Here is a 20,888-nt window from a genome sequence, read left to right as displayed (position 1 = left end):
GAAATTGTTAGGCAGTACATTACCGAGAATAGTATTTTTTTTTTTCAAAGTATGTGGTCGAACGTTGCCATTCAGTGCAAATCCTACTTGTACCGTGTAGCATAACAGTCCCTGGGACTCTAGTCAAAATTTTTAGGGAAACAGATTGATTCGATTGTTATACTCGAATTCTTATCCGACTATCGATATAGTACACCTCGATTCCTTGATGCGAGGGATCTATACAGATAAGGCAGGCGATGCACGTGACAACGCGACTCGACGCTAAACCCAAAAACATTCCGCATGCAGAGAGGGTTACCAACACCATTCGCCCTGTGAGTAAATCCATCCTAGGCGTGATAAGTTCATCATAGACCTTGCCGAACAGCTATTGGAATCATAGTCCTCGAGCGCCGGGTCATGAGTGCCACCGCCACCAAGGCTTAGACGCGATGCTGAACCCCCTCCAACTGCAAGTCTTTCCGTCTTGCTACAACGCCCTGTCGTGTTCAGCAGATGGGGAGTTGGCTCTAGCTGCAGGTGAATTTGTCCAAATTGCGGTAAGCGTTCTATGGAGAGGGTGTCAGCCAGATAGGAAAACAAGACCGGGCTAATCATCTAACAGTCTCCTAAAAATGCGCCAGAAGGAAACAACTCCACGTCCCAGACAGCGGGTACAAGCTGGCAACTCAGTCGCTTCCGAGCGAATACCTTCACAGTTACCGAATGGCCGACGATTCTCCCTCGGCCCAGGGAGTATTTCTCTGTTGGGGCTGAACAGTCAAACAGTATAGTTGCAGACCTAGCATGGTCCTCCCCAGGGCTAGGCAAACACCGGCGCAGTATTTTGGCCGTCTTGACATCAAACCTTCTTTTGTCTTTCTACGAAAATAGTGGATCTCAAGGCAAATACGCACGAGTCGCTTTGGTGAATGAAACTCTCCGGCGGCATTTCGAGCCCATCATTCCTGATGAGGGCTTGAGAGCGAAGAAATCGAACATTCGCTCTTTCGCATGGTCACCGCCTCTGAAGGTGCCTTCGCCCGATTCTGACAGCCTTGGGGCTGAGCATCGATGGGGAATCCATCTTCTTTCGGTCACAAATGATGACAATGATGTTATTCTCCTGCGAGTCCAACGCACAGAGGAGCAATCCTATTCTATCGAAATGCTTTCACTCACTTCCCTCCATGACCTGGTGGGTAATTTCCCCATTGGCCAACCATCCATTCTGTCCAGTGCCATTAAGCACCGTTTAAAAACCTCCTCTATGTCCTATGGCCCTTGGGTTTATGAGGAAGTTGGCGAGGGCGAATGGTTTGCCACTGCAAACGCGGCCTTAGTATATGGTACAAAACTGAAAATTGTGAAACAAAGGATACAATTGAATGTGTCCTCTGCAGGGTGTGCTATCGGAGGCCAGTTATCAAGCAGCTGCGAGGCGAACTCTCCCTTGCATATTAAGGAGATGGACAACTTCCAATTCAGAGGGCCGCTACAATGGATCTACACAGTATGTATCGGTACACTTAAGATTTATTCTTCACTAAGAAATGCTATAGGAGAAATCCCCAGAGATCCGTCTAGCTGCGGGAACAATGGCAGGGATGATCCTGTTAACATCGACGCGCGCTGCGTACAGTGGAATGGATACAAAACCACGGCAGGTTGACTTGCGAGAATACCCATTTTACGATGGAGCTGGTGAAGACGTAGATGGCAACAAACCCAGCCATTGGGAGGCCATCGGTGGTAAGATGCGTGCGTCCTTTCGATCTTACGCAATACTAACAGTCCACAAGCTATGACCACTGCATTCGACGAAGCATCGAACACATGCACACTTCATCTCGGCACAGTTGGAGGCTATACGGCATCCATGGCATTCCCCTCTATCGAGGAACCACAGCTTTCCGCAGCTCCCTGGAAGACCCACATCGACGAGATCTGCGACCGGTTTGATATTGACCATGATCTCGGAGGATTCACTGTGGCCAGAGTCTGGGGTCTCACATCCCATCGTGGTGTCGTTGTCGCTGCAATCACTCGACACCCAGGTGACATGGTGGAATACCGAACGTCCTCAGAAGACTTAACTGTCCTTTTGTTCTCCGGAGCCAACTCCGGATGCAAAGAACCTAAAGCTTTTCCCACAGCACGAACGGTTTTGGACACTTCACCCAGCAACCTCTCCGCTAAACGCGATGCTGTTCTCAAATACGTTCTGGACGTCGATGGGCGGAATTATGATGCAAGCCCGTGGAGCGGGAAGATCCTGTACGCTGCGGCGTGTTGTGCCATTGTGCAATCCAAAGACGAAACTGTGCTGGTGCAAGCCCGAAGGATGCTTGAGTGGCTAGCTACCACTATCGGGATTGATCTAAGCGAAGAGATCTCGAAATGTTCATCCCCCGGGAACATCATCCATCCTAAGTCAGAAGAACAGACTGCTGGGCCCGGTCAGCAGGTCTTTGAAAGATGCGACATATGTGATGCCCAATTATCATGGTATTCTGCTCAGGAAGCCCAGTGCTCAGATGGTCATCTATTCGGTATGTACCATCTCGCAACTCGCCTCATGGAAATCAGTATTGACGTATTCAACAGTACGCTGTGGATTGAGTTTCCTGGCTATCCAGGAACCTGGAATATCCAAGCTTTGCTCTGTTTGTGGAACGGAGTATTACAATGAAGACCTCATCCCTTCTTCATATGGAACCGAGCTTCAGCATGCCTATCGGGCCCTCTCTGACGTCTTCGACACATGTCTCTACTGCAATGGCAAGTTCTATGCATAGACTGGAGCTTTCATAGCAACTGTCATGGCTGAGGTGGCTAGTTCGTATGATACACAAGAGACGGCTTCTATGGTGTCTTATTTATACTAAACCGAAGAGTTTGCCCGCAATGGGATCCCATTCATCATCCCAACGACGGGCGCTTTCCTTCAGAGCACCAGCACGAAGCCCCTCAAGCTTGCTTGCATCGCCAAATAGGTCCACAAGATGTTGCAAGAGTTCGTCGGAAGATCCAAATCCCCTCCCGTTGACACCTTCAGTCACCAATTCCGGCCATGCCTCGAAACGACTCCAACCGACAACCGGCAAGCCAGCACCGAACATGTCAACCACTTTCATCGGGAGATCAACTCCACTGCTACTTGTGTGAAGGCTGACGCCTAGGGACGCGGAAGCCAGAAGTCGCGCATAGTCGGTTGTACTCAACCAAGCGGTGCGGATCACGACTTTCTGAAGCTTTCCTGCAGCCTCCAACTGGGAGATTTGCTTGACGTACATCTCCTTCTGAGGCCCTTTGCCTGTAATCACAGCGAGGACTGTGGGCAGCCGAGGTATTTTAGTGCTTGCCAATTCGGAGTACCGGCTGAGCGCATCGATGAGCAGCGAGAAATCCTCGTCCGCGGTCCACGAGGTTGAGCTGACTAGAACCCGCAAAGCGTCGGATGACATGACTGGACGAACGGATTCAGCTTGTGGAAGAGATGCGAGGAACTCGCGCCTGACGGCTTCATCGGAGATGGGTTGGAGATGTCTTGCTGGTCGGTCGTGTAATGGTAGGATGGGGGCTTCTAAATGGAACTCTTTCTTCAAGACCGATACCATGGCCGTTGTAACACATATGTGGGCCGTAGCATATCTGCAGAACGTCCGCTCATACCATCTGGAGAACTTGACCAGTGGATGGGTGTCCCCCAGTTTAAGCGCAAGGATAGTGTAGCCAAAGTTATGCCAGTCAATTACGAGTCTGGTCTGTCGGAAGAAACACACAATGGATGCGATTGCGAGGGTCGGGATTGACGGAGGGTTCTATTAATGGCAAGGAAACCGTTAGCATGTTATTTCTGGCAAGGTTCACCACATTTGACTGGGCACAAACCTGGACAAGAAGCCATTTGGCGGGTTTGGTACGGTATGCGAGCGCCCACCACAGACAGGCAATCTGGAAAAACACCTTCAATGGTCCAAACAGAAGGAAGAGAAGCTTGTTGGTGGTCTGTAAGCATGACGGATGTGGAGGTAGAGGAACAATAGATATTCTAGGATCGGACGAAATGTCGGGATGAACTTCGGATTCTGGATGGGCTGTTAGCTGCGGGTCTTGTAAATACAATATCATCTTTGGTCGTACCATGATATCCAATGATGTCCACGTGCCCACCACCCTTTGCAATGCTCAGCGCATGGTACTGCATGCGGGGACTGCGGCCAATGTCGCCGAGGACAAGGACCTGGACGGTCGTTTTGGGCTCATTGGGGCCGTCATGCTCGGTGCTGCGCTTCGGCACATACTGCGATGGTAATAGGAGAATGAGGATTGTGAGCGCAGTAGAGATACAGACGGCAATGGTGATGAGGGAGTCGATCATGATGGATCGCGCGAGAAAGGAAGATCAACCGCTGGACGATGACGGCGACGGCATTTACGTAACTTATCAGTTTGGGGCCTGACATCCCAGGCATCCTTACCCCGATAATTCCCCAGTCACGTGGACTGATCCTTATCGACCATCACATCGGCGCATTCATATTGTTGCTTCATCCTGGATAGACAGACGTCGTCCTTTCCGACTCCTTCTTTGAATTCGCTAATATCGCTGCGCCATCGAGCTATGCCGCGCTGTCTGTCTCCATCCCCCGCTCGGTCAACGTTCTCGAGCTCCTAAAGCTCCCCCTATCTCCAACAACCGTCACCCGTGCCACCTCTCCCCTCCTCTTGCCCCCTTTAGCTCGTTTCCAAGCCGGCTTCGGGGCCAATCGACAAGGAAAAGACCATGTCAACGGGGGCACCCGTGTCCGGCGTGGATACTCTTCCCCCACCGTCTCACGGACATGGTCATAAACACGCCCGCGGTCGAGGCCACTCGCGCTCAACCGGCCCAATATCGCACTCGATCTCCATCTCCGATCTAAACCCCGCGCAACAATCAGTGGCACCCACTTTGAATGGCCCAGGACACTCCAATGGCTCAGTTCCAGAACCGCGACTTGGGCATCACCATTCTCATTCACACACTTCAAACCATGGCGATGGTCTGCATACGCATGCGGCCAAACACAGCCATTCAGGCAGCGTAACTGGCTTGGTGTCAGACATGCATCTACCGTCACCAGATGTTGGTTTGTGGAACAGGTAAGAGCCCTTGAAGGCTTTGTGCAGCAGCATTTAACCGTCTGGTAGGAGCGAAATCTCTGCGAGTTTACTGTTGGCTCTGCCGTGGACTGCCCTCTCCTGGTATTACAAACATCACGCCGACGCTGCGTTATCGCATACAACTGCAACCGAGGAAGGCTCCTCGGCATTGGACACTCCGCATGTGGACGGAATCGCATCACGCACCTGCACGTTGACTGCCTTGACAATGATTATCTTCGGGGTCGGACAGTTGCTCCGACCTGGGGGATCCGCCGTGGTCGCATCACCAAAAGTTGATGCGAACATGGCTAAAGGAGCTCTCCTACGTGCGCTTTCCATTGCACTTCCTATTTATGCCGCTCTAAAGGTCGGCGGCTTTCTCGTCGCGTTTACCATGCTGCTTGCAATGGCATCCGGAGTGCCAACCATTACTTCAGGATCCATGCCCGCCAGCGGACAAACACAGTTCAGCCAGAAGAAGCTGACTGTCGGGTTTATTGTAACGGTCATTGTGCTCAACTATCTCGGACTGAGTCCATCCATGGAGTCCCGGCCTCTAATTGGATACGTCGCCTTGCTCTGTTCCATCTTCCTTGCCCGGCCCCCGTTCTCAGGCCAGACGCCCAGTTCCATCGCAGTGCCAGGTCTCGGTATATCAGGACCTGGAATTCCAACCCCTCAGCAGAAATCCTCTAGCATGGCCTCGCCTGTGGTATCGTCGGAGGAGTCGGTCGTAATCGCGTTTGCGGGGTTACTTCTAGGCATCACGACTTTCATTTTTGGGAGTATATCAGTTGGCGCTTCTCATGCTCTGCACCTTTTATCCGTTGCAGGTGCACTAGCGGCCTGTATAACTTACGTGGTTCCAACGGATATTAGGTCTCCTCAAAAACTGGGAATGGCCATTTCGACAGGAGGCGCAGCCTTGCTGTGCGCACCCCCATTGCAGTCCGGTGTCCAGGTGGCTTATCTCTTCCGTTGCATGCTTTCTGCAATCGGATTCTTCGTTGCCCGATTTGATGACAGTCATTCACGCCTTGGAGCTCACACGCACACCCATCACAGTCACCACGACAGTGATGCGTCCAGGGTGTCGAAACTTATCATTCGTTACAGCGAGCCCTATCCTCTATTGTACAGTATTGTCAAAGAAAGCGATTCCCGGAAGATCTTTTACTTTATGAGGTATGATTTCTGAGATTATTTGGGTGAGCTCTGCGCTAACGCCAGCAGTCTCAACTTCGCTTTCATGCTGGTGCAGTTATCATATGGCTTCCTCACAGGGTCCCTGGGTCTTCTCAGCGATAGCATCCACATGTTCTTCGATTGCCTCGCTCTTGTAGTAGGGCTCTGCGCAGCTGTTATGAGTAAATGGCCACCCAGCGCCCGGTTCCCGTATGGCTATGGAAAGGTGGATACGTTGTCAGGTTTTGCCAACGGTATCTTCCTCATGTAAGTGGCTTCAAACTGCACTTCTGGGTGTTGTATGACTGACTTTCCTTAGGATCATCAGTATTGAGATCATATACGAGGCGGTGGAGAGACTCTCAACCGGCAGCCAAGTGCACCGTATCGGGGAGCTGTTGCTTGTCAGCATTGCTGGTCTTGGGGTCAATCTCGTTGGTATTATGGCGTTCGAGCATGGCCATGGGCACGGTCATGGCCACGATCATCACGGACACTCCCATTCTCACGGCAACGAGAATATGCATGGGATCTTTCTCCACATTCTGGCGGATACACTGGGCTCCGTGGCTGTGGTGATATCGACAGTCCTCGTTCACTACTCTGGCTGGCCGGGGTACGATCCCATTGCCTCCTGCCTGATCGCAATCTTAATCTTCGCGTCGGCCGTTCCTCTCGTCAGCAGCACCGCAAAGTCGCTTCTGCTTACCCTCCCCGCGGACGTTGAGTACAATGTCCGCGATACTTTGGCCGGAGTCTGCACCCTCCGCGGCGTGGTGGGGTACACGGTGCCCAAATTTTGGCTAGATGACACTGCTTCTTCGTCTGAGCATGACCACCACGATCACGGTTGCAGCCATGACCACGGCCATAGCCATAGTCACGGCCATGGTCATGGCCACGGACACGGCCACAACGATTCCCACTCGCATTCTCATTCTCATTCGCACGACCATCATGATCACGGCCACGACCACGACCACGACCACGACCACGCGAAATCGAGCCGAGATGTATTAGGAGTAATCCATGTGATTGCCGGCCGCGGTGCTGATCTAGAAGACGTGCGGCAACGGACGGTTGACTTCCTCCGGGAAAAGGGCATGGACATCCTCGTCCAAGTGGAACGGGAGGGTGATGGGCGATGCTGGTGTGGGGGTGGAAACAAGACTTCTTAACTTGTATGATGTCTACCACTGGCGTGGTCCGTTTGTATATGCTGCATGGAAATCTCATAAGTTCATAACGTAGCCACTGGAGTTATATATTTCACATATTTCCGAAGTACGTCGGATTGAGCTCAGTGCTGTAGCATCTTGCACCGTGCTATCAAGACAAAAGCACAATGTTTAAATATGTAGAGTAGCAAGATTTGGATCTAAGAATCACCATCACTCAGCCAGCTGAGCCCTTCTTGCGCGCTCTCCACCAGAACCGCATCGTTTCTTGAAGCCTGCCTCTCATGCACAGGGTCAATCTCTTTCAGCCTGATGAATTGGCCCGATCGACCGCCACTTAGCGAGTAACGTCTTGTGGATGAATACAGCTCCTTGAGCGGGTAGTCTTGTCCTATGCGCCCTCCAGGATCCTGACTCGCCTTGAGCGGATGCCGGTTCCCCGAACTCCCCCGTCCGGTTGACGATCCGGTCGTGATCTGTTTCTTCGTGATGGCTGCCCAGACATATTTGCATGATGCCCTTATTCCCGGCATGCAAGAACACATGATGCCTATGTCCACTTCCAGCAGACTCAGGATACCAACGGGCACAAAGTCCCCTGCATGCCCCTCATGTCAGCGACTGGTAAAGCTCGGAGTAGACGGTGGGTAGTTACTTGTCGGGTTTCTGCTACTGTCGAAACCCACTCCTTTTATAAGGCGGAATATGCTGATGACAGTCACCCTGGACGTTGTGTCAGAAAAGCAAAGAAACGGTTGGACTCAAGGTGGATGGTGCACGTACACAAAGCCGACAGCAAACATCAGACACAGTCCGATCCGCTTCTCCAACGACACCCTCAATTTCAGAAGAGTAGGCAGGGGCAGCCCAATCACCACTACGTCAAGGGTGATGTTGGTGATGGCGTGGGCGAGGAGGAGTGCGTTATGATTCACGCATCTCCCTTTGTGTTCGCCGTCCCACCTCTGCCAGTAGTAGTGGATTGGGCTGCAGGAGAACAGCTCGCCGAAGAAGCTAGCTACGGTCCAGGCGATGGTAAACGTCAGAGTAAATAGAACGGCGATTCGCAAAGTCCGACAGGGGAAGAGCCGGAGATATAGCAGAAGCATGGAGGCTTTGATCATGGGTATGCAGATCACGTATAGGATTTCTTCGATGAAAAAGAGCTACCGAGGTCTTAGTAAGGGACGATCTCTGTGTTGGCTATGTTGGTATGGATGCCTTACTTTGAGTGTCTTCGTTATATCGGCAAATGATATTATCCAGATATCTCTCCCTAGACCATGTGAGCCGACTGTAAAGGGTTTGTTAGCATATCCACAAAGTAGATATATCCAGGTGGAAGGCAATTTACGTGGAAAACCAACTCCGGCGATCGCGACGGCAGTGAACTGGGCATTCTCATTAGGGGTGATTCCATATACCACGACGAGACTGCAATATTAACAAGACGTAATCTCACCAAAGCAGCCACGATGGTGTAATCATCACTACCCATCTTCGAGCTCACGATCCGACCTGCAACGCGAAGGGAGACGGAAAGAATCGCGACAATGATGCCCACAATGTTCACGATGTGAATGATTTCCACATCATTGCTGGTGGGGTATTTGCATGTGGTATATGAGAATCTCTGCGCGGCTAATCGTGTCCTATTAGCTTCGGCGTCCTATCCATAGATCCATATTGACGGACATAACGCCTCCTTCACGGTACAGCTCTGAAGAATGCATGGTTCCACCTGTGCATTAAGCTGGGTATCTTGACAGATGCAATTAAAGTCCGACAAGGTACAAGAAGAATTTTGCACAGCTCCAGCTAAACATTCGAGCTAGGAGACACCGTCAGTGATGTACGAGGAAACAGGGAATTATGGGTGCTCCCTACCGCACAAGATGGAAGACTGTCCATTGGAACTGGTCTCTGAATGTATCCATTTACCTAGATAGTTTCCGTGGCATCCAATTCAAGAGCCCAGGGCAATGAATGAATGATATATCTGCGCTACCAGCGCACGGTGCTTTCATAGTACCATATTGGTATTCTCTTGGTGGAAGAAGGACAAAGTTAGAGTTTGCCTCGAAAGTCATAGACGAACTGGATGAGCTTCTTCCCCGCGGCAACAATCCTTCGCGTACTGAAGCTATTGGGTCTAACCATGGATGATGAAGCAAGCCTCCGCACGTTTGCACTGAATAGTCGCTCTACTAACTCGAATAGTAGTGGCCTTCAGGATTAGGGAAACTATGTACTTCCACGGAAAGGAGGACGTTACGTCGTTGTCGTTATTGCGCCGTTTGGCCACTTGAAGAAAGCCAATGTAGGACAAGGTTTGCAACGACCCAGGGGTACTGATTGAGGCCGGAGAAAATCTAGAACGGGGACTCTGTTTCTGAGATGCACCAGGAACTCTACTTTCTGACCCCTCCGTGTCTGGTTCCAAGGTAAGAAGCGGGTTCCTTCGTATTTCTCCAATCCTTTCGAGTAACCTGCCTCCGCAGACAAGACGAGGCCAGGTCAAAGCAATCAATATCGTGCAGAGGCGGTTGATATTATCTGGGGAAATGAATGACGCTTCCTGGCTGAGAAGGCGCCACAGTCCCGTTCCAGCTAGTCACCTGGTGATCCGATGCCTGGCAGCTAAGCTGCTTAGCAGAGACGAGACGCGCCCAATATTTGGTTACCGATGACCGCAGGGCTATTGTCTGACCCGCTTCACCCTTTCGTTAGCCGTCGCAGAGTGCCATGCTCTTCTTCTTCGAAGTACATGGGACGCTTTCTGGCCATTGTGTTTTCCAAAATGCCATTTCATCTCCGCATCGAGCTTGAAAGGTGGTGATCCGGAATGAAACCCGATATTCGTTATCAGCAGTGATCCCAAGGGGAGTATCCTCTAGGCGGGAGACAGATTAGACACCCGAAGGTTGTCCTAACCGTGGATTCACAGTCCCAACTTCTGTTTTGGCCACGAGCGAGCAGCCTCCCACTGAAGGTCACCCGGGCGCAATGCGACCAGCAACTCGGAGACCAACGCGGGACCGGACTTCTTTGCCCACCAGACCTTTCCATCCAGCTCGCCGAGAAGAACGGCCCAATGCATCAAGGCGAGCAACGCCAGCGGCTGACGACGTCTCAAAGCATGCACGAATTCCTTATCGACGACAGCAAGCCACGATAATACGGAAGCGGCATCCGGGGAAGATCTGTAGCGCGTGAAGCTGCGACGGAGCAGACCTAGGGCATCTTTAATGATACGGTGCTGATCTGCATCCACTCGGGCCATTATGGCATCATTTATAGCGGTCAAGCGGGTGAGAGCTTCCTCCGTGTCACTGGCCAAGTCTTGCGCGTGGTCGTCAAAGAACTTGCTTCGGGAGTAGAGGCTTGTCTGGAACCATGAGCGGCCGATTCTGAAGATGTTACTAACCCCCTGTAACAGCTCGCAGACTACGATGATGTTCTCCGTCATGCTGGGGCTTTCGCCTCGCTCCGCCGTGAGGTGAGGTAGCCCGATACCGATGACAGTGGTGATAACCGAATGGGCGAAGACGGCATCACAGTTGCTGGGGGTCATATTGTCGACGGCCTGACGAAATGGGGTGAATGCCTGATTGTGATACTCGAGGGCTGCGTCGAGATACGATAGTGCCTCAGGGGGGTTTGTCGTCGCTGCCGTGTGTAGTGCTGCCACGGCCAGAATCCCGTTCATGAGAAAGTCATGCTCGAGGGCTTTCCGTGGCATGGTGATCTGCCAGGTGTATCGATCAGTGGAGGCATTACAGAGACTCTCATAGGTCTCCGTAGAGAATTTGTGCATTAGCTCTAGGTCCCGCCGCCGCGACGGGCCGGCAATCGAGTGGACTCGGGGATCGGGAGGCGGTGGAACGAAATGTCCGCCATTGATTGGGGGTGTCGCGGGCGAGGAATGACTCCGGGCCCTTAAAGCGTTCAAGTAGGTACAATGTAATTCTCGCGACAGGCAATTGGCGCATGGTGGGCCTTGTTCATCGCACTGGGAGGGTCAGATCCGACTACAAGACATACAACAGGGAAGATACCTTGACGCGCCTCTTCTTGCACTGGTCACAGCCATTGCGGGATTTCGTATGGGACCTCCGGGGCGGCATTTCCAAGGGACCCCGGAGCTAGAGAATAGGATGGGTGAGCGGCATGGAGATAAGATGGGATCTGACAGTTGGAGATGGTCGGGGAAGAAAGTACGGAATACCGGACAATTGTTGATTCGGCCGGGGAATAAACCACGTGGGGCACGTTGGATGACTAATCCCTCCCTCAACACTGTACTACAACAGACAACAGACTGTCTGAACTCCCGCGTCCTCCATTGGCAGTAGTACAACTACTGTCACGTCCAGAAAACACCAGAATACCCCTGCAGATCCAACCGTCACTGTCTCACCTCATATTGCTGACCCCTCGCCAAGACCTTCGCCCCAAAGGACACAATGTCCGGCGGAGTCCAAGCGAGGCTCCACTGCGGCAACTACCATCTCGCTTGGAGACATGCCGACAGGGGACGAACGAGTCCGATTGACACGGCCAGCACTGCTTTACGAGAGATCTTCGAGATAGGGCTGATGGTCTAGATCCATGGACGGCTACCGCGCATCGTCATGCCGAGCAGAACCCCGAGAGGCCCGAAATGATGGTCATCTCCGAACGCCGAAGACTGATACTGCTTTTATATCCATCAACAAGAAATCTCCACATCATTGGTGGTGGGTCCAACGCGAGAGCGAAAACGAGAACGAAAACGAAAACGCACCAATCAGACCTGATAGCGAAGGACTTTAGCCTGGTTAACGGCCATCGGAAGACAAGCCGGGTCAGCATCAGCCTGGCGGAGGACAGGCTTAAAATATTATCATCATCCCGCAATGGCGTCTCAGCCACTGGGGAATTCTGCGAGTGGTCCATCGTCTGTTTTGTTCATACCCTCCTCGACCATCTCCTGCATCACATCAGCGTCTTGCGTCCTCTCCTTCATTTGCTTCTCCTTGTTCCGATATCCTGAAACTCGCCTCCCAACTACTGGAGCATAACCATTACTAATATCATATCATACCCCGGCGAGCCTCGACTATGAGTTACAGAACCTGCAAAGAAGTCGGCCCCCTGTGTCCCGTCGAAGCCACCACATACGGCTACTACCCAAACTTCGGCGGCAATGTCTTCTTCACGGTCTTCTACGGCGTCCTGGGGCTGGCGCAGCTCGGCATCGGCGTGTACTTCCGGGCGTGGACGCTGATGGTCGCGCTGGTGGTGGGCGGCTTTCTCGAGATGGCCGGGTACATCGGACGGATCCTCATGCATCACAACCCGTGGGACGAAGACGCCTTCAAGCTACAGATCGTGTGTCTGGTGCTGGCGCCCACCTTCGTCGCGGCCGGCATCTACCTCACCCTCAAGCACATCATCCTCTCGCTGGGCCCGGAACACTCCCGTCTGCAGCCGCGCCTGTTCACCTGGATCTTCATCGGCTGTGACATCGGGTCACTCATCCTGCAAGCGGCAGGTGGTGGTGTCGCCGCTGCCGCGGGGAACACCAACGTGAAGCTTCTCAACGCGGGCAACAATATCATCATCGCGGGTATCGCGTTCCAGGTGGGCCACCATGTCGGTGTGCGGCCTGCTGGGGCTGGAGTTCTTCGTGCGCGTGATTCGCCACGGGCCCGGTCTGTCTGGGGAAAAGACCTCGGAGAATATCACCGACCAGAAGTACGTGAAGCTGGTCGTGGTTGCGGAGATATTCGCCTACGTGACGGTGTTGATCCGTTGTATTTATCGGTACGAGCCTGTTCCTCGTTGGCCTGTATGACATGGCAGAACTGACGTGTGGCCTAGTATCCCCGAGATGGCAGGTGGTTGGGGAAATCCCCTGATGCAAAAGGAAGACGAGTTCCTTGTCCTGGACGGGATGTAAGTGTTTTCTTCGGAGGGTGTAAGTTCGATGCTAATATTATCAGGATGATCGCGCTCGCCTTGCTCGCTCTCACCGTCTGTCACCCGGGCTTCTTCCTTCGTTCGCTCCGGAAGGTCAAAAGCAAGTCATAAATCTGATAGATATACCCATAGCTGGAGTACTCCGGCGATGCTTTTGATGATTAGCGCTATAGAAGCATATCACCTACTTGCATATACAGATTGCTTGCTTGACATTTCAGTCTGGTTGAGATATGTCTCAGTTTCGTAGCAACCCATACTAGAGAATAGGATTATTCAACGAGATGACACGCGTGAAGCGTGAAGCACATGCAATGACCGTATATGAACAATCTAACACCATGACCTAGAACGCAACTCCAGAAGCAGCACCCCTGGACAACGAGATGAAATTAACAAGACATGGCCAAGAGATCAAAATGAAAGACGGGGAAATGGTATAATATGACCAGTATAAATATCGACCTCCAATCGCATGCGGTGCCGGACAAGAAAAAAAGTCAAGAGAAAAGAGAAAAAGAAATTCGTAGACCTCCTTTCCACTCCGATCCACGGCTTACTCCTCACCCAGACTCTCCCGGACGCACTTGCGCACCCGCTTCTTGAACTCCTTGGGATCCTCCCGCCACAGACGCGCTGCTTCCACGTTCGCCGGGCTCTCGTCGTTCGGGCTAGACAGCATGGAAATCACGGAGAGAAGGATCGTCTCAGGGGTCTGCACGGGCGACCAGCGTTCTGCGGCGGACTCATAGCCGTATTTGTCTTCCTCCGGGGGGTGCAGGATGGAGATGCAGACTTCGCCGTTGGGGTAGACTTAAAGCATTTCGTTAGGAAACAGGTCCAAGGCAGGGGCCATACGGCACGTACTATTAGGGTGGAACAGAGGAGACTCAAACTTCATCTTCGGTGGCATGTGAGGGTAGTCCTGGGGAAAGGACAGGCGAGCCCGGAAGAAGCCCCCTGGGTTTTGCAAGTCAGTCCCGTTTGGTTAAGCGGAATTTTGGCGGATATAAAAATTGATGTCATCTTATCGCCAATCCTAGGTTGGCCACTCACCGCCGTATAGCTTCACATCGTCCGAGATCATGAGCATCACCTCCCACTCAAATACATTATTATCGACGAGTCCACAGCTAATCCCCGGGATATCTTTATCAGACTGCATCTGCTGCAGCTGTCGGGACAGCATGCGGCCTGCTGGCGTTGTGGCCATCTTGGGATGCCGAGCGGATGAACAGCGGGGAGGGAGAGAAGATAGGCAGGAGGGTAGTGCTCAAAGACCGACGCTAAGTGGGCATCAAATCGGCAGAAGTGTAGGATCAAACGAGATGAGGAGGACGAAAAAGAACGATAAGAATCCCGATACTGCGGAGGGGGAATGAAAGACCGACCAAAGGCGGTGTAGAGAGGGGGCGGCGGGGCTGTCGCGTTACGGGCGTTCGTACTCCCAAGTCACCTGCTGCAGTTTCACCGCAGAGAGTGACCTCACTGGTGTCTTGGGGAACATCCATACATCTCTCAATAGCCGAAAACAACACGCGCGTAATTATATTCCACTAGAACACCAACGGGTCCATTTCCCAAGTTGTAAATACACAGTCAGATACTAATAAGAAATTATCAAGAGAATGTACAGAGCAGTGGTTGTGGTCGGCCATGTCGAAGTATACGGAAGAGCGGGATGGATGGTCTAGTTGCGAGTGCTGCCAATACTCACAGCGCCCGCGTACACCTGGGCAGCCAGCAACAGGGTGAAGAATACAGACACCCCCACCTCCATCGCAAAGACCTTGGCAATTACCTTACAGTAACGCATCCGCGCAGGACCATCAAAGGTCTTCCATGCGTCGCGGATGCTCAGCTTGCCGCTACCACCTAGAATGGCGGGAACCACCTTGCCGCCGAAGGAGCGGTCGAAGGGCACGATCGCCTCGTCCTCGTCAGGCAGCATGGATGCCGCCACACGGAGGAAGATGGCCCGGGCGGGAATGGAAACCAAGAAGGACAGCACGCATGGGGCGACCATGGCGCCCGCCGCAGCTTTCAGTTCCGAGTTCGAAGGAGTAGTAGACAGGGAACCGCCTTCGAGGAACTTCCAACCATGCACACCGACCGTGAGAATGAGAGGCACATAGAAAGCCGTTGCCACGACAGCGTGCTCAAAGGCCACGACGGGGGCGATTCTGAGCCAGGCTTTGTAGCCCGGGATGCGCTGGTAGAAGCGCTTAGGGGAAGGCTCCGAGATAACGATATGGACCCAGGCGAGCTGCAGGTTGGCCAGAACCACGCCGATGATCGTCTGGCAGACGAACTGACCCAGGAAGTTGTTCATGGACACGGGCATCACAGCGTAGAGGAATGAGGATGCCATGACGTAAGTCAGGAACATGCTCAGCCCGCGGAATCGCGACCAGAACCCGGCCCGGGCGCGAAGATGTCTGATGGTGGTGCGCAGTTTGCTTGTGATGGGCTTGGGCGGAGGCGCCTCGGCGGCGACCTCGTTGGGGTCGGTAGGCTTGGTCGGGTCGAGGTTGGCATCGATCCGAACGTAGATGTCGGGGTTCGTTTCCTCCACGGCGGCGAGGGTGGCGACGACCATGCCATAGGTGTAATCAATCTAAGGTGGTTTAGTCGAGAGACGCAATAGACGCAATAGAGCAACAGACGTGAAGGGGGGCTCACCTTGAACAGAGCAAAGCAGAAGGCCAAGACCGTGAAGATGAACAGACCCAGCAGCCATCCGGAGAAATGGATGTTGGGCTGTTCGGGCTGCTGAGCCGCAAACTCCACGCCTCGACGAACGAGCGAAGAAACCACCATGGTGATGATGGAGATGAAGAGATGATGCTGAATGAAAGGATGGAAGAGATGATGTTGGTAGGAAAAGGAGAGTCAGACGAAGGAAGGGCGGGGAGCAGCAGTTATTAATAAGACAGGTGCTAAATCTAGGCAGGAATGCGGCTGAGCCCCAGGCAACCTTCGGGTCTAACTGGTCTAGACGGGGATCCAGATCCTCCGCCACGCATTGTTCGCTTACGCGCTTTATCATGGTAATTCTTCCGTGAAGAATAGCCGAGGAATAAGTGATCCATCGTGTCATTATTGAAGAGTCGAAATTATTCAGAAATCGTCCGAAAGTTCGATGGGTTGGCCGCATAGATGCATGCTGATACTATGGCCGAAATGGCTGACGAGGGTAAGATCCTTAGTCTGCATCCCGGACTTCTCTGTTTACCATCTGACAGTACTTGGAAACGATATCAATCTTGCTTTTAGAGAAGATAGCACGCTCAGGGTATTCCTATGGACCGATCTAGACAACCAGGAAAGTCATAAGTCTAAGAATGAAAAGGACATCCAGGCTGGCCAAATGCACCGAAATCTAGGAACATAGCAGCATAATTTCACAAAAAGAAAAGAGGAAAACGACAACGCCTCAAATATAGCACAAGAAAGTAGGTCGGGCACCGGCCCGCATTTAATCGAAAAACTTCTTCATGAAGTTGTGGGCAAGTTCCACACCAGCGCTGTTATCAGGTCAGCAATGCGCCTGTCACTGAAAGGGGACGACGACTTACAAAGTGGCAGCGTTGGCCGGAACAGCACGAGCCAAGGCAGGACCAAACCCGGGGAAGAATGCCTTCACACCACCGCTGGCGTAGACCGCGCGGATCGTACCGCCGATGGTCGGACGGCCCGGAGCACTCTGCACGCGCGACTTGATGGTGTCGACGGGGAAGACGGGGATCCACATGGCGATACCAGCAGCACCACCAGCCGCCAGGACGGCGGGCATAGAGAGCTCCCCGGTGACGTTGCCGTTCTCATCCTTGGGGGTGAGGGTGCGCTTGATGTACTCGTAGGCGGCGAAGTAGGCGGCCGATCCGGGACCATCCCGAGCGAGCGTCATGGCGCTACCCCGGAAGACACTGCGGATTCCACCCTCCTTGTAAAGCTGGCGGACGACATCCATTCCACCGGAGTACTTGGGCTTCTGGCCGGGTGGGGGTGGGTTCTGACCCTGGATCTGGAGCAGCACCTTGACACGCTCGAAAGGCGCCGTGATCAGGGTCATGGGGATGGCGGAGAAGAAACCGGCAGCCGAGATTTGGCCAATTGTGTACTGAGGGGTGTTGTTCTCAACCCGCACAGTGGAGAGGCTGCTCACGAGCGTCTTACCCAAGTCATAACCCTGGTCAAGCGGTTAAGGCCGGATCGGGACATAGTGCGTCATATCATGAATACATACCCAGAAACTAACAGCGACTAGAATTGTACCGAAATTAGTGGCTGACCGCGAAAACTATGGGGATTGGAGCCAACTTACACATGGGAGTAACGCCGACGAGGGGAGCGGAGACACCCGCATACATTCCCTGCGGCAGTTAGTATGGGCGCATCGGATCGGTCCGATCGACTTACTCGGACGAGGCCTTCGCGCGCGACCGTCTTCCGCACCACATCCATGGCGCCGGAGTAGACGCCCTTCTGTGCGGTCTGCATGCGCACCTTCACCAGATCGAAGGGGTGGCCGACAACGACCGCACACACACCACCCGCGGCACCGGCCACGAGGGAGCGGAGCTGAGCAATGGTCTGGTTGACCGGCTTGGGCTCAGCGACCTTGATATCATCGCGAATCGTCTCAGGCGTAGAGGCGGAGGCAGACGACATGATGGCGGGGGGATGCGATCGCGGGGGATCCGGAAATGGACAGTCAGGGAGAGGGAGCTGTACAGAATAAGACAATGCGGAGATCTCCCGGCGAATGCGCAGATGGTTAGAAGTCGACCACGGTGGGAAAAGAGAGTAGGTAAGAGAGTGAGAGGGAGAAGACAGGAGAGGAGAGGAGGAGGAAGAAGAAGAAGAAAATTGGACCCAGACAAGAGAATGATTCTTGTAGATCGTTGGAGAAGAAGAAGAATTACAGCTTCACCTTGTCACGGCGTGTTTCTTCCTTGGACCTCGGCTCGGCCCGGATCAATGTGTTGCCGGTCACTTTCACCGATCGATGTACGGAGTATGTATTGTATGTACTTCATCTTCTTGTACTCTTCTTCTATGGAGTAGACTCTACTCGATTCTTATTACTATCTTCATCCATCATCTATATGGTTGTTTTGGAACATCATCCCCCAACCCCCCCTCCCTAAAGGAATCCCGTCCCGATACCCCGCGGACGGTCCGGGTGAACGGGGCGCCAAGTTCTGCCATCATCGCAACCACGCCATTTCTCCGAATTCTGCGTCTGACTCCAGGGGTGGTCAACGGACGACAGGAAATCGTACTGAAGGGTGTCGCTCTTCCTGTTCCTCGCCTACCGGTCGTGTGTGATGTTTCTCGTCTCGTCTGCCAAGGAATCATATGCATCCGGGATTTGGGCTGCGGTTCCACTCCGAACTATGGATTCCCCCACACCATCATCTACCCCAGCAAACATGTGAGTCCTGGGATGATATAATGATCCAACTATCCACAGACCGCCCCGGTCCGTCGCATCTTCGTCATGATCGGTTAGAGCAACGCCACTGCCAGCTGACGCTTCCGCCACTCCAGCGGACTCTCGGTGTCAGCGCCAGTTATTACTTCCTCCAACCTCAGCACACGCTCACATCGCGCCTTGACAATACCCTGCATGATCTCGTGGGAATCATATCCCACCTCCTGCGCGATTTTTGTAGCCAACTCGGCCCCTACGCACAAGACCAGGCCAGAGATATCCTCGGCGGGGTTGCCAATACTGGCGTCGGCCCAATCCAGGATGCCGGTAATCCGACCACTTTCTGCATCAACCAGAATGTGGAGGTCTTTTATGTCTGCGTGAAGCAAGACGTTGCGAGGTGTGCGGTCCCCGATCTGATCAATGAGTGCTGTTTTTCTTTCGATCAAATCGTCCACTCCGTCTCCATAGTCCGCCGCGGAGATATGGCCCTGCCGGACGAGTCGAGTCCAGGCTTCGATCGCAGAAGCTCGGAGCTGCCTTAGATCTGGAAAGTCTCGAGACGGGATCGAAATGCCAAGTCTCGCCTCCAGTGTGCTTATATCAATTGCTTTCATGGTGGCCATCAAGTCCACAAAACCCTTCACCGTCGCCGGTGTCACATGCGCGAGTTCTAGACACGCCCCGGATAGTCGCGTTTCCAACGATGCCGCATACTCTTTATCCTCGGCCAGCAACTGAGTCGCGATTGTATAAGATATATGGTCGCATGGTAATCCACGGGCCTGATATTCTTCTTGGACCAGACGCCGGATCGCAATATCGCGGGTTTGCAGTTCCAGTCCGCTGTAGGGTCGAAGCGCGAACGGCTTCGTCACCCGCATGATATAAGCCGGTTCTTCATCGATGAAGTAGATCATATGGTCGTCACCGTCGATGCGTGAATCATGGCGGAGGGTGACCACCGAGCGGGACGGACATAGGGACGCCGTGACGAATTTTTGGAGGGCGCCGTCGAACTTCATTGTTGCATTGAGGTATCAGGGAACGGAACACAAGTACCTAGGTATGATTTGGCCTGACGAGCGAAGGGGTTGGTTTAAATACCACGTTAGGGAGCTGACCTACCGAGCGGGTACTATCGGCGCAACAACTGTCAGATTTTAGTGAATCCTCTCATTCCCTTGGGTGACCAGGAGTTTCGCGCCGTTTGGCCCGCGAAGAAGCTCATCCAGAGACTGGAGGACTTGGGCGAGGGTGATAACCTTTAGTTGAAACGGTTCGATGTTTTCGTATTCCTGACACTCGCTGTTGAGATAATTTCCACATATTTGGACAATTCTGTCCGTTAATTAGATAACTGCGATAACGCTTACTGCGGCTGAAAGGGGGTCCATAGTTTATATGCTCTCCAGAGCTTATAGGATGAAAAAAGTGATTGATATCCTTCAAAAAATCCCTAAGGGTGAGATTTATGGCTGTTTAAAGAGGGGCGCGGTCGACAGGAGAAGGTTGGGCATACTGTGCTTTGATTGGCGCCTACTCTCGCGTGTTGTGTCAAAGTAATATCTGGTCTACCTAGTTAAGGTGGCCCTGAATGGTCAGCAATTGGGTTAACCACATGACAACACCGATTCTTTAAGCACATCAAGCTTCGGCTACTGGAGGCTTTACTGTACAGTAGCTCTCTTCTAGGCTGTGGGCGGGATAGATTGTGTTAAGTACAACACAAGAGTCTTGAAATTATGCATGTAGTCTGATGGATAACTGATCCTGGCTGTTGGCACGGAATAGCTTTCGTCCGAAGTACAGAATGCAAAGCCCTGGAGGCTGCATAAGATCGTGACTCCACATGAAATAACAAAGAATGTACCTTTTCATCCGGACCATCTTTTATGCAATCCTGACATGTCAAGCGTCCGTCCTCCCAATTCCCTTGCCTCACTCCTTGGTATTCCCCATGGGCAGCCATCATCTGCATCTGTTCG

The 20,888-nt window shown here is 52.8% G+C and overlaps 9 protein-coding genes across 9 annotated transcripts; 3 read left to right on the top strand and 6 right to left on the bottom strand.

Moving 5' to 3' along the window:
- Positions 1–434: 434 nt before the first annotated feature.
- ATEG_00929 (uncharacterized protein) lies at positions 435–2,361 on the top strand (the record flags this gene model as incomplete). The annotated part of the gene is made up of 5 exons (XM_001211015.1): positions 435–542; positions 608–1,495; positions 1,545–1,734; positions 1,785–2,259; positions 2,343–2,361. The coding sequence occupies 5 exons, from the start codon at positions 435–437 to the stop codon at positions 2,359–2,361; spliced, it is 1,680 nt and encodes a 559-aa protein (XP_001211015.1).
- Positions 2,362–2,861: 500 nt separating this feature from the next.
- Positions 2,862–4,366, bottom strand: ATEG_00928 (chitobiosyldiphosphodolichol beta-1,4 mannosyltransferase; the record flags this gene model as incomplete). Its single annotated transcript, XM_001211014.1, has 3 exons — positions 2,862–3,806; positions 3,877–4,073; positions 4,129–4,366. 3 exons carry the CDS (start codon positions 4,364–4,366, stop codon positions 2,862–2,864), a joined length of 1,380 nt encoding a protein of 459 aa, XP_001211014.1.
- A 1,071-nt stretch (positions 4,367–5,437) lies between these two features.
- On the top strand, positions 5,438–7,496 carry ATEG_00927 (metal cation transporter MSC2; the record flags this gene model as incomplete). The annotated part of the gene is made up of 3 exons (XM_001211013.1): positions 5,438–6,318; positions 6,367–6,585; positions 6,638–7,496. The coding sequence occupies 3 exons, from the start codon at positions 5,438–5,440 to the stop codon at positions 7,494–7,496; spliced, it is 1,959 nt and encodes a 652-aa protein (XP_001211013.1).
- A 2,941-nt stretch (positions 7,497–10,437) lies between these two features.
- On the bottom strand, positions 10,438–11,623 carry ATEG_00926 (uncharacterized protein; the record flags this gene model as incomplete). Its single annotated transcript, XM_001211012.1, has 2 exons — positions 10,438–11,434; positions 11,541–11,623. The coding sequence occupies 2 exons, from the start codon at positions 11,621–11,623 to the stop codon at positions 10,438–10,440; spliced, it is 1,080 nt and encodes a 359-aa protein (XP_001211012.1).
- A 976-nt stretch (positions 11,624–12,599) lies between these two features.
- ATEG_00925 (RTA1 domain-containing protein) lies at positions 12,600–13,571 on the top strand (the record flags this gene model as incomplete). The annotated part of the gene is made up of 3 exons (XM_001211011.1): positions 12,600–13,192; positions 13,362–13,436; positions 13,484–13,571. The coding sequence occupies 3 exons, from the start codon at positions 12,600–12,602 to the stop codon at positions 13,569–13,571; spliced, it is 756 nt and encodes a 251-aa protein (XP_001211011.1).
- A 445-nt stretch (positions 13,572–14,016) lies between these two features.
- ATEG_00924 (putative ubiquitin conjugating enzyme) lies at positions 14,017–14,673 on the bottom strand (the record flags this gene model as incomplete). Its single annotated transcript, XM_001211010.1, has 3 exons — positions 14,017–14,273; positions 14,328–14,420; positions 14,517–14,673. The coding sequence occupies 3 exons, from the start codon at positions 14,671–14,673 to the stop codon at positions 14,017–14,019; spliced, it is 507 nt and encodes a 168-aa protein (XP_001211010.1).
- Positions 14,674–15,150: 477 nt separating this feature from the next.
- ATEG_00923 (uncharacterized protein) lies at positions 15,151–16,280 on the bottom strand (the record flags this gene model as incomplete). The annotated part of the gene is made up of 2 exons (XM_001211009.1): positions 15,151–16,077; positions 16,143–16,280. 2 exons carry the CDS (start codon positions 16,278–16,280, stop codon positions 15,151–15,153), a joined length of 1,065 nt encoding a protein of 354 aa, XP_001211009.1.
- Positions 16,281–16,938: 658 nt separating this feature from the next.
- On the bottom strand, positions 16,939–18,134 carry ATEG_00922 (carnitine:acyl carnitine antiporter; the record flags this gene model as incomplete). Its single annotated transcript, XM_001211008.1, has 5 exons — positions 16,939–16,987; positions 17,039–17,652; positions 17,710–17,726; positions 17,788–17,836; positions 17,883–18,134. The coding sequence occupies 5 exons, from the start codon at positions 18,132–18,134 to the stop codon at positions 16,939–16,941; spliced, it is 981 nt and encodes a 326-aa protein (XP_001211008.1).
- An 840-nt stretch (positions 18,135–18,974) lies between these two features.
- Positions 18,975–19,925, bottom strand: ATEG_00921 (uncharacterized protein; the record flags this gene model as incomplete). Its single annotated transcript, XM_001211007.1, has 1 exon — positions 18,975–19,925. One exon carries the CDS (start codon positions 19,923–19,925, stop codon positions 18,975–18,977), a length of 951 nt encoding a protein of 316 aa, XP_001211007.1.
- Positions 19,926–20,888: the final 963 nt, after the last annotated feature.

The sequence above is a fragment of the Aspergillus terreus genome, genomic scaffold, assembly GCF_000149615.1.
Source record: "Aspergillus terreus NIH2624 scaffold_1 genomic scaffold, whole genome shotgun sequence".
NCBI lineage: Eukaryota > Fungi > Ascomycota > Eurotiomycetes > Eurotiales > Aspergillaceae > Aspergillus > Aspergillus terreus.
Note: the sequence above shows the minus strand (reverse complement) of the source record. Positions and strands in the feature narration are given on the sequence as shown.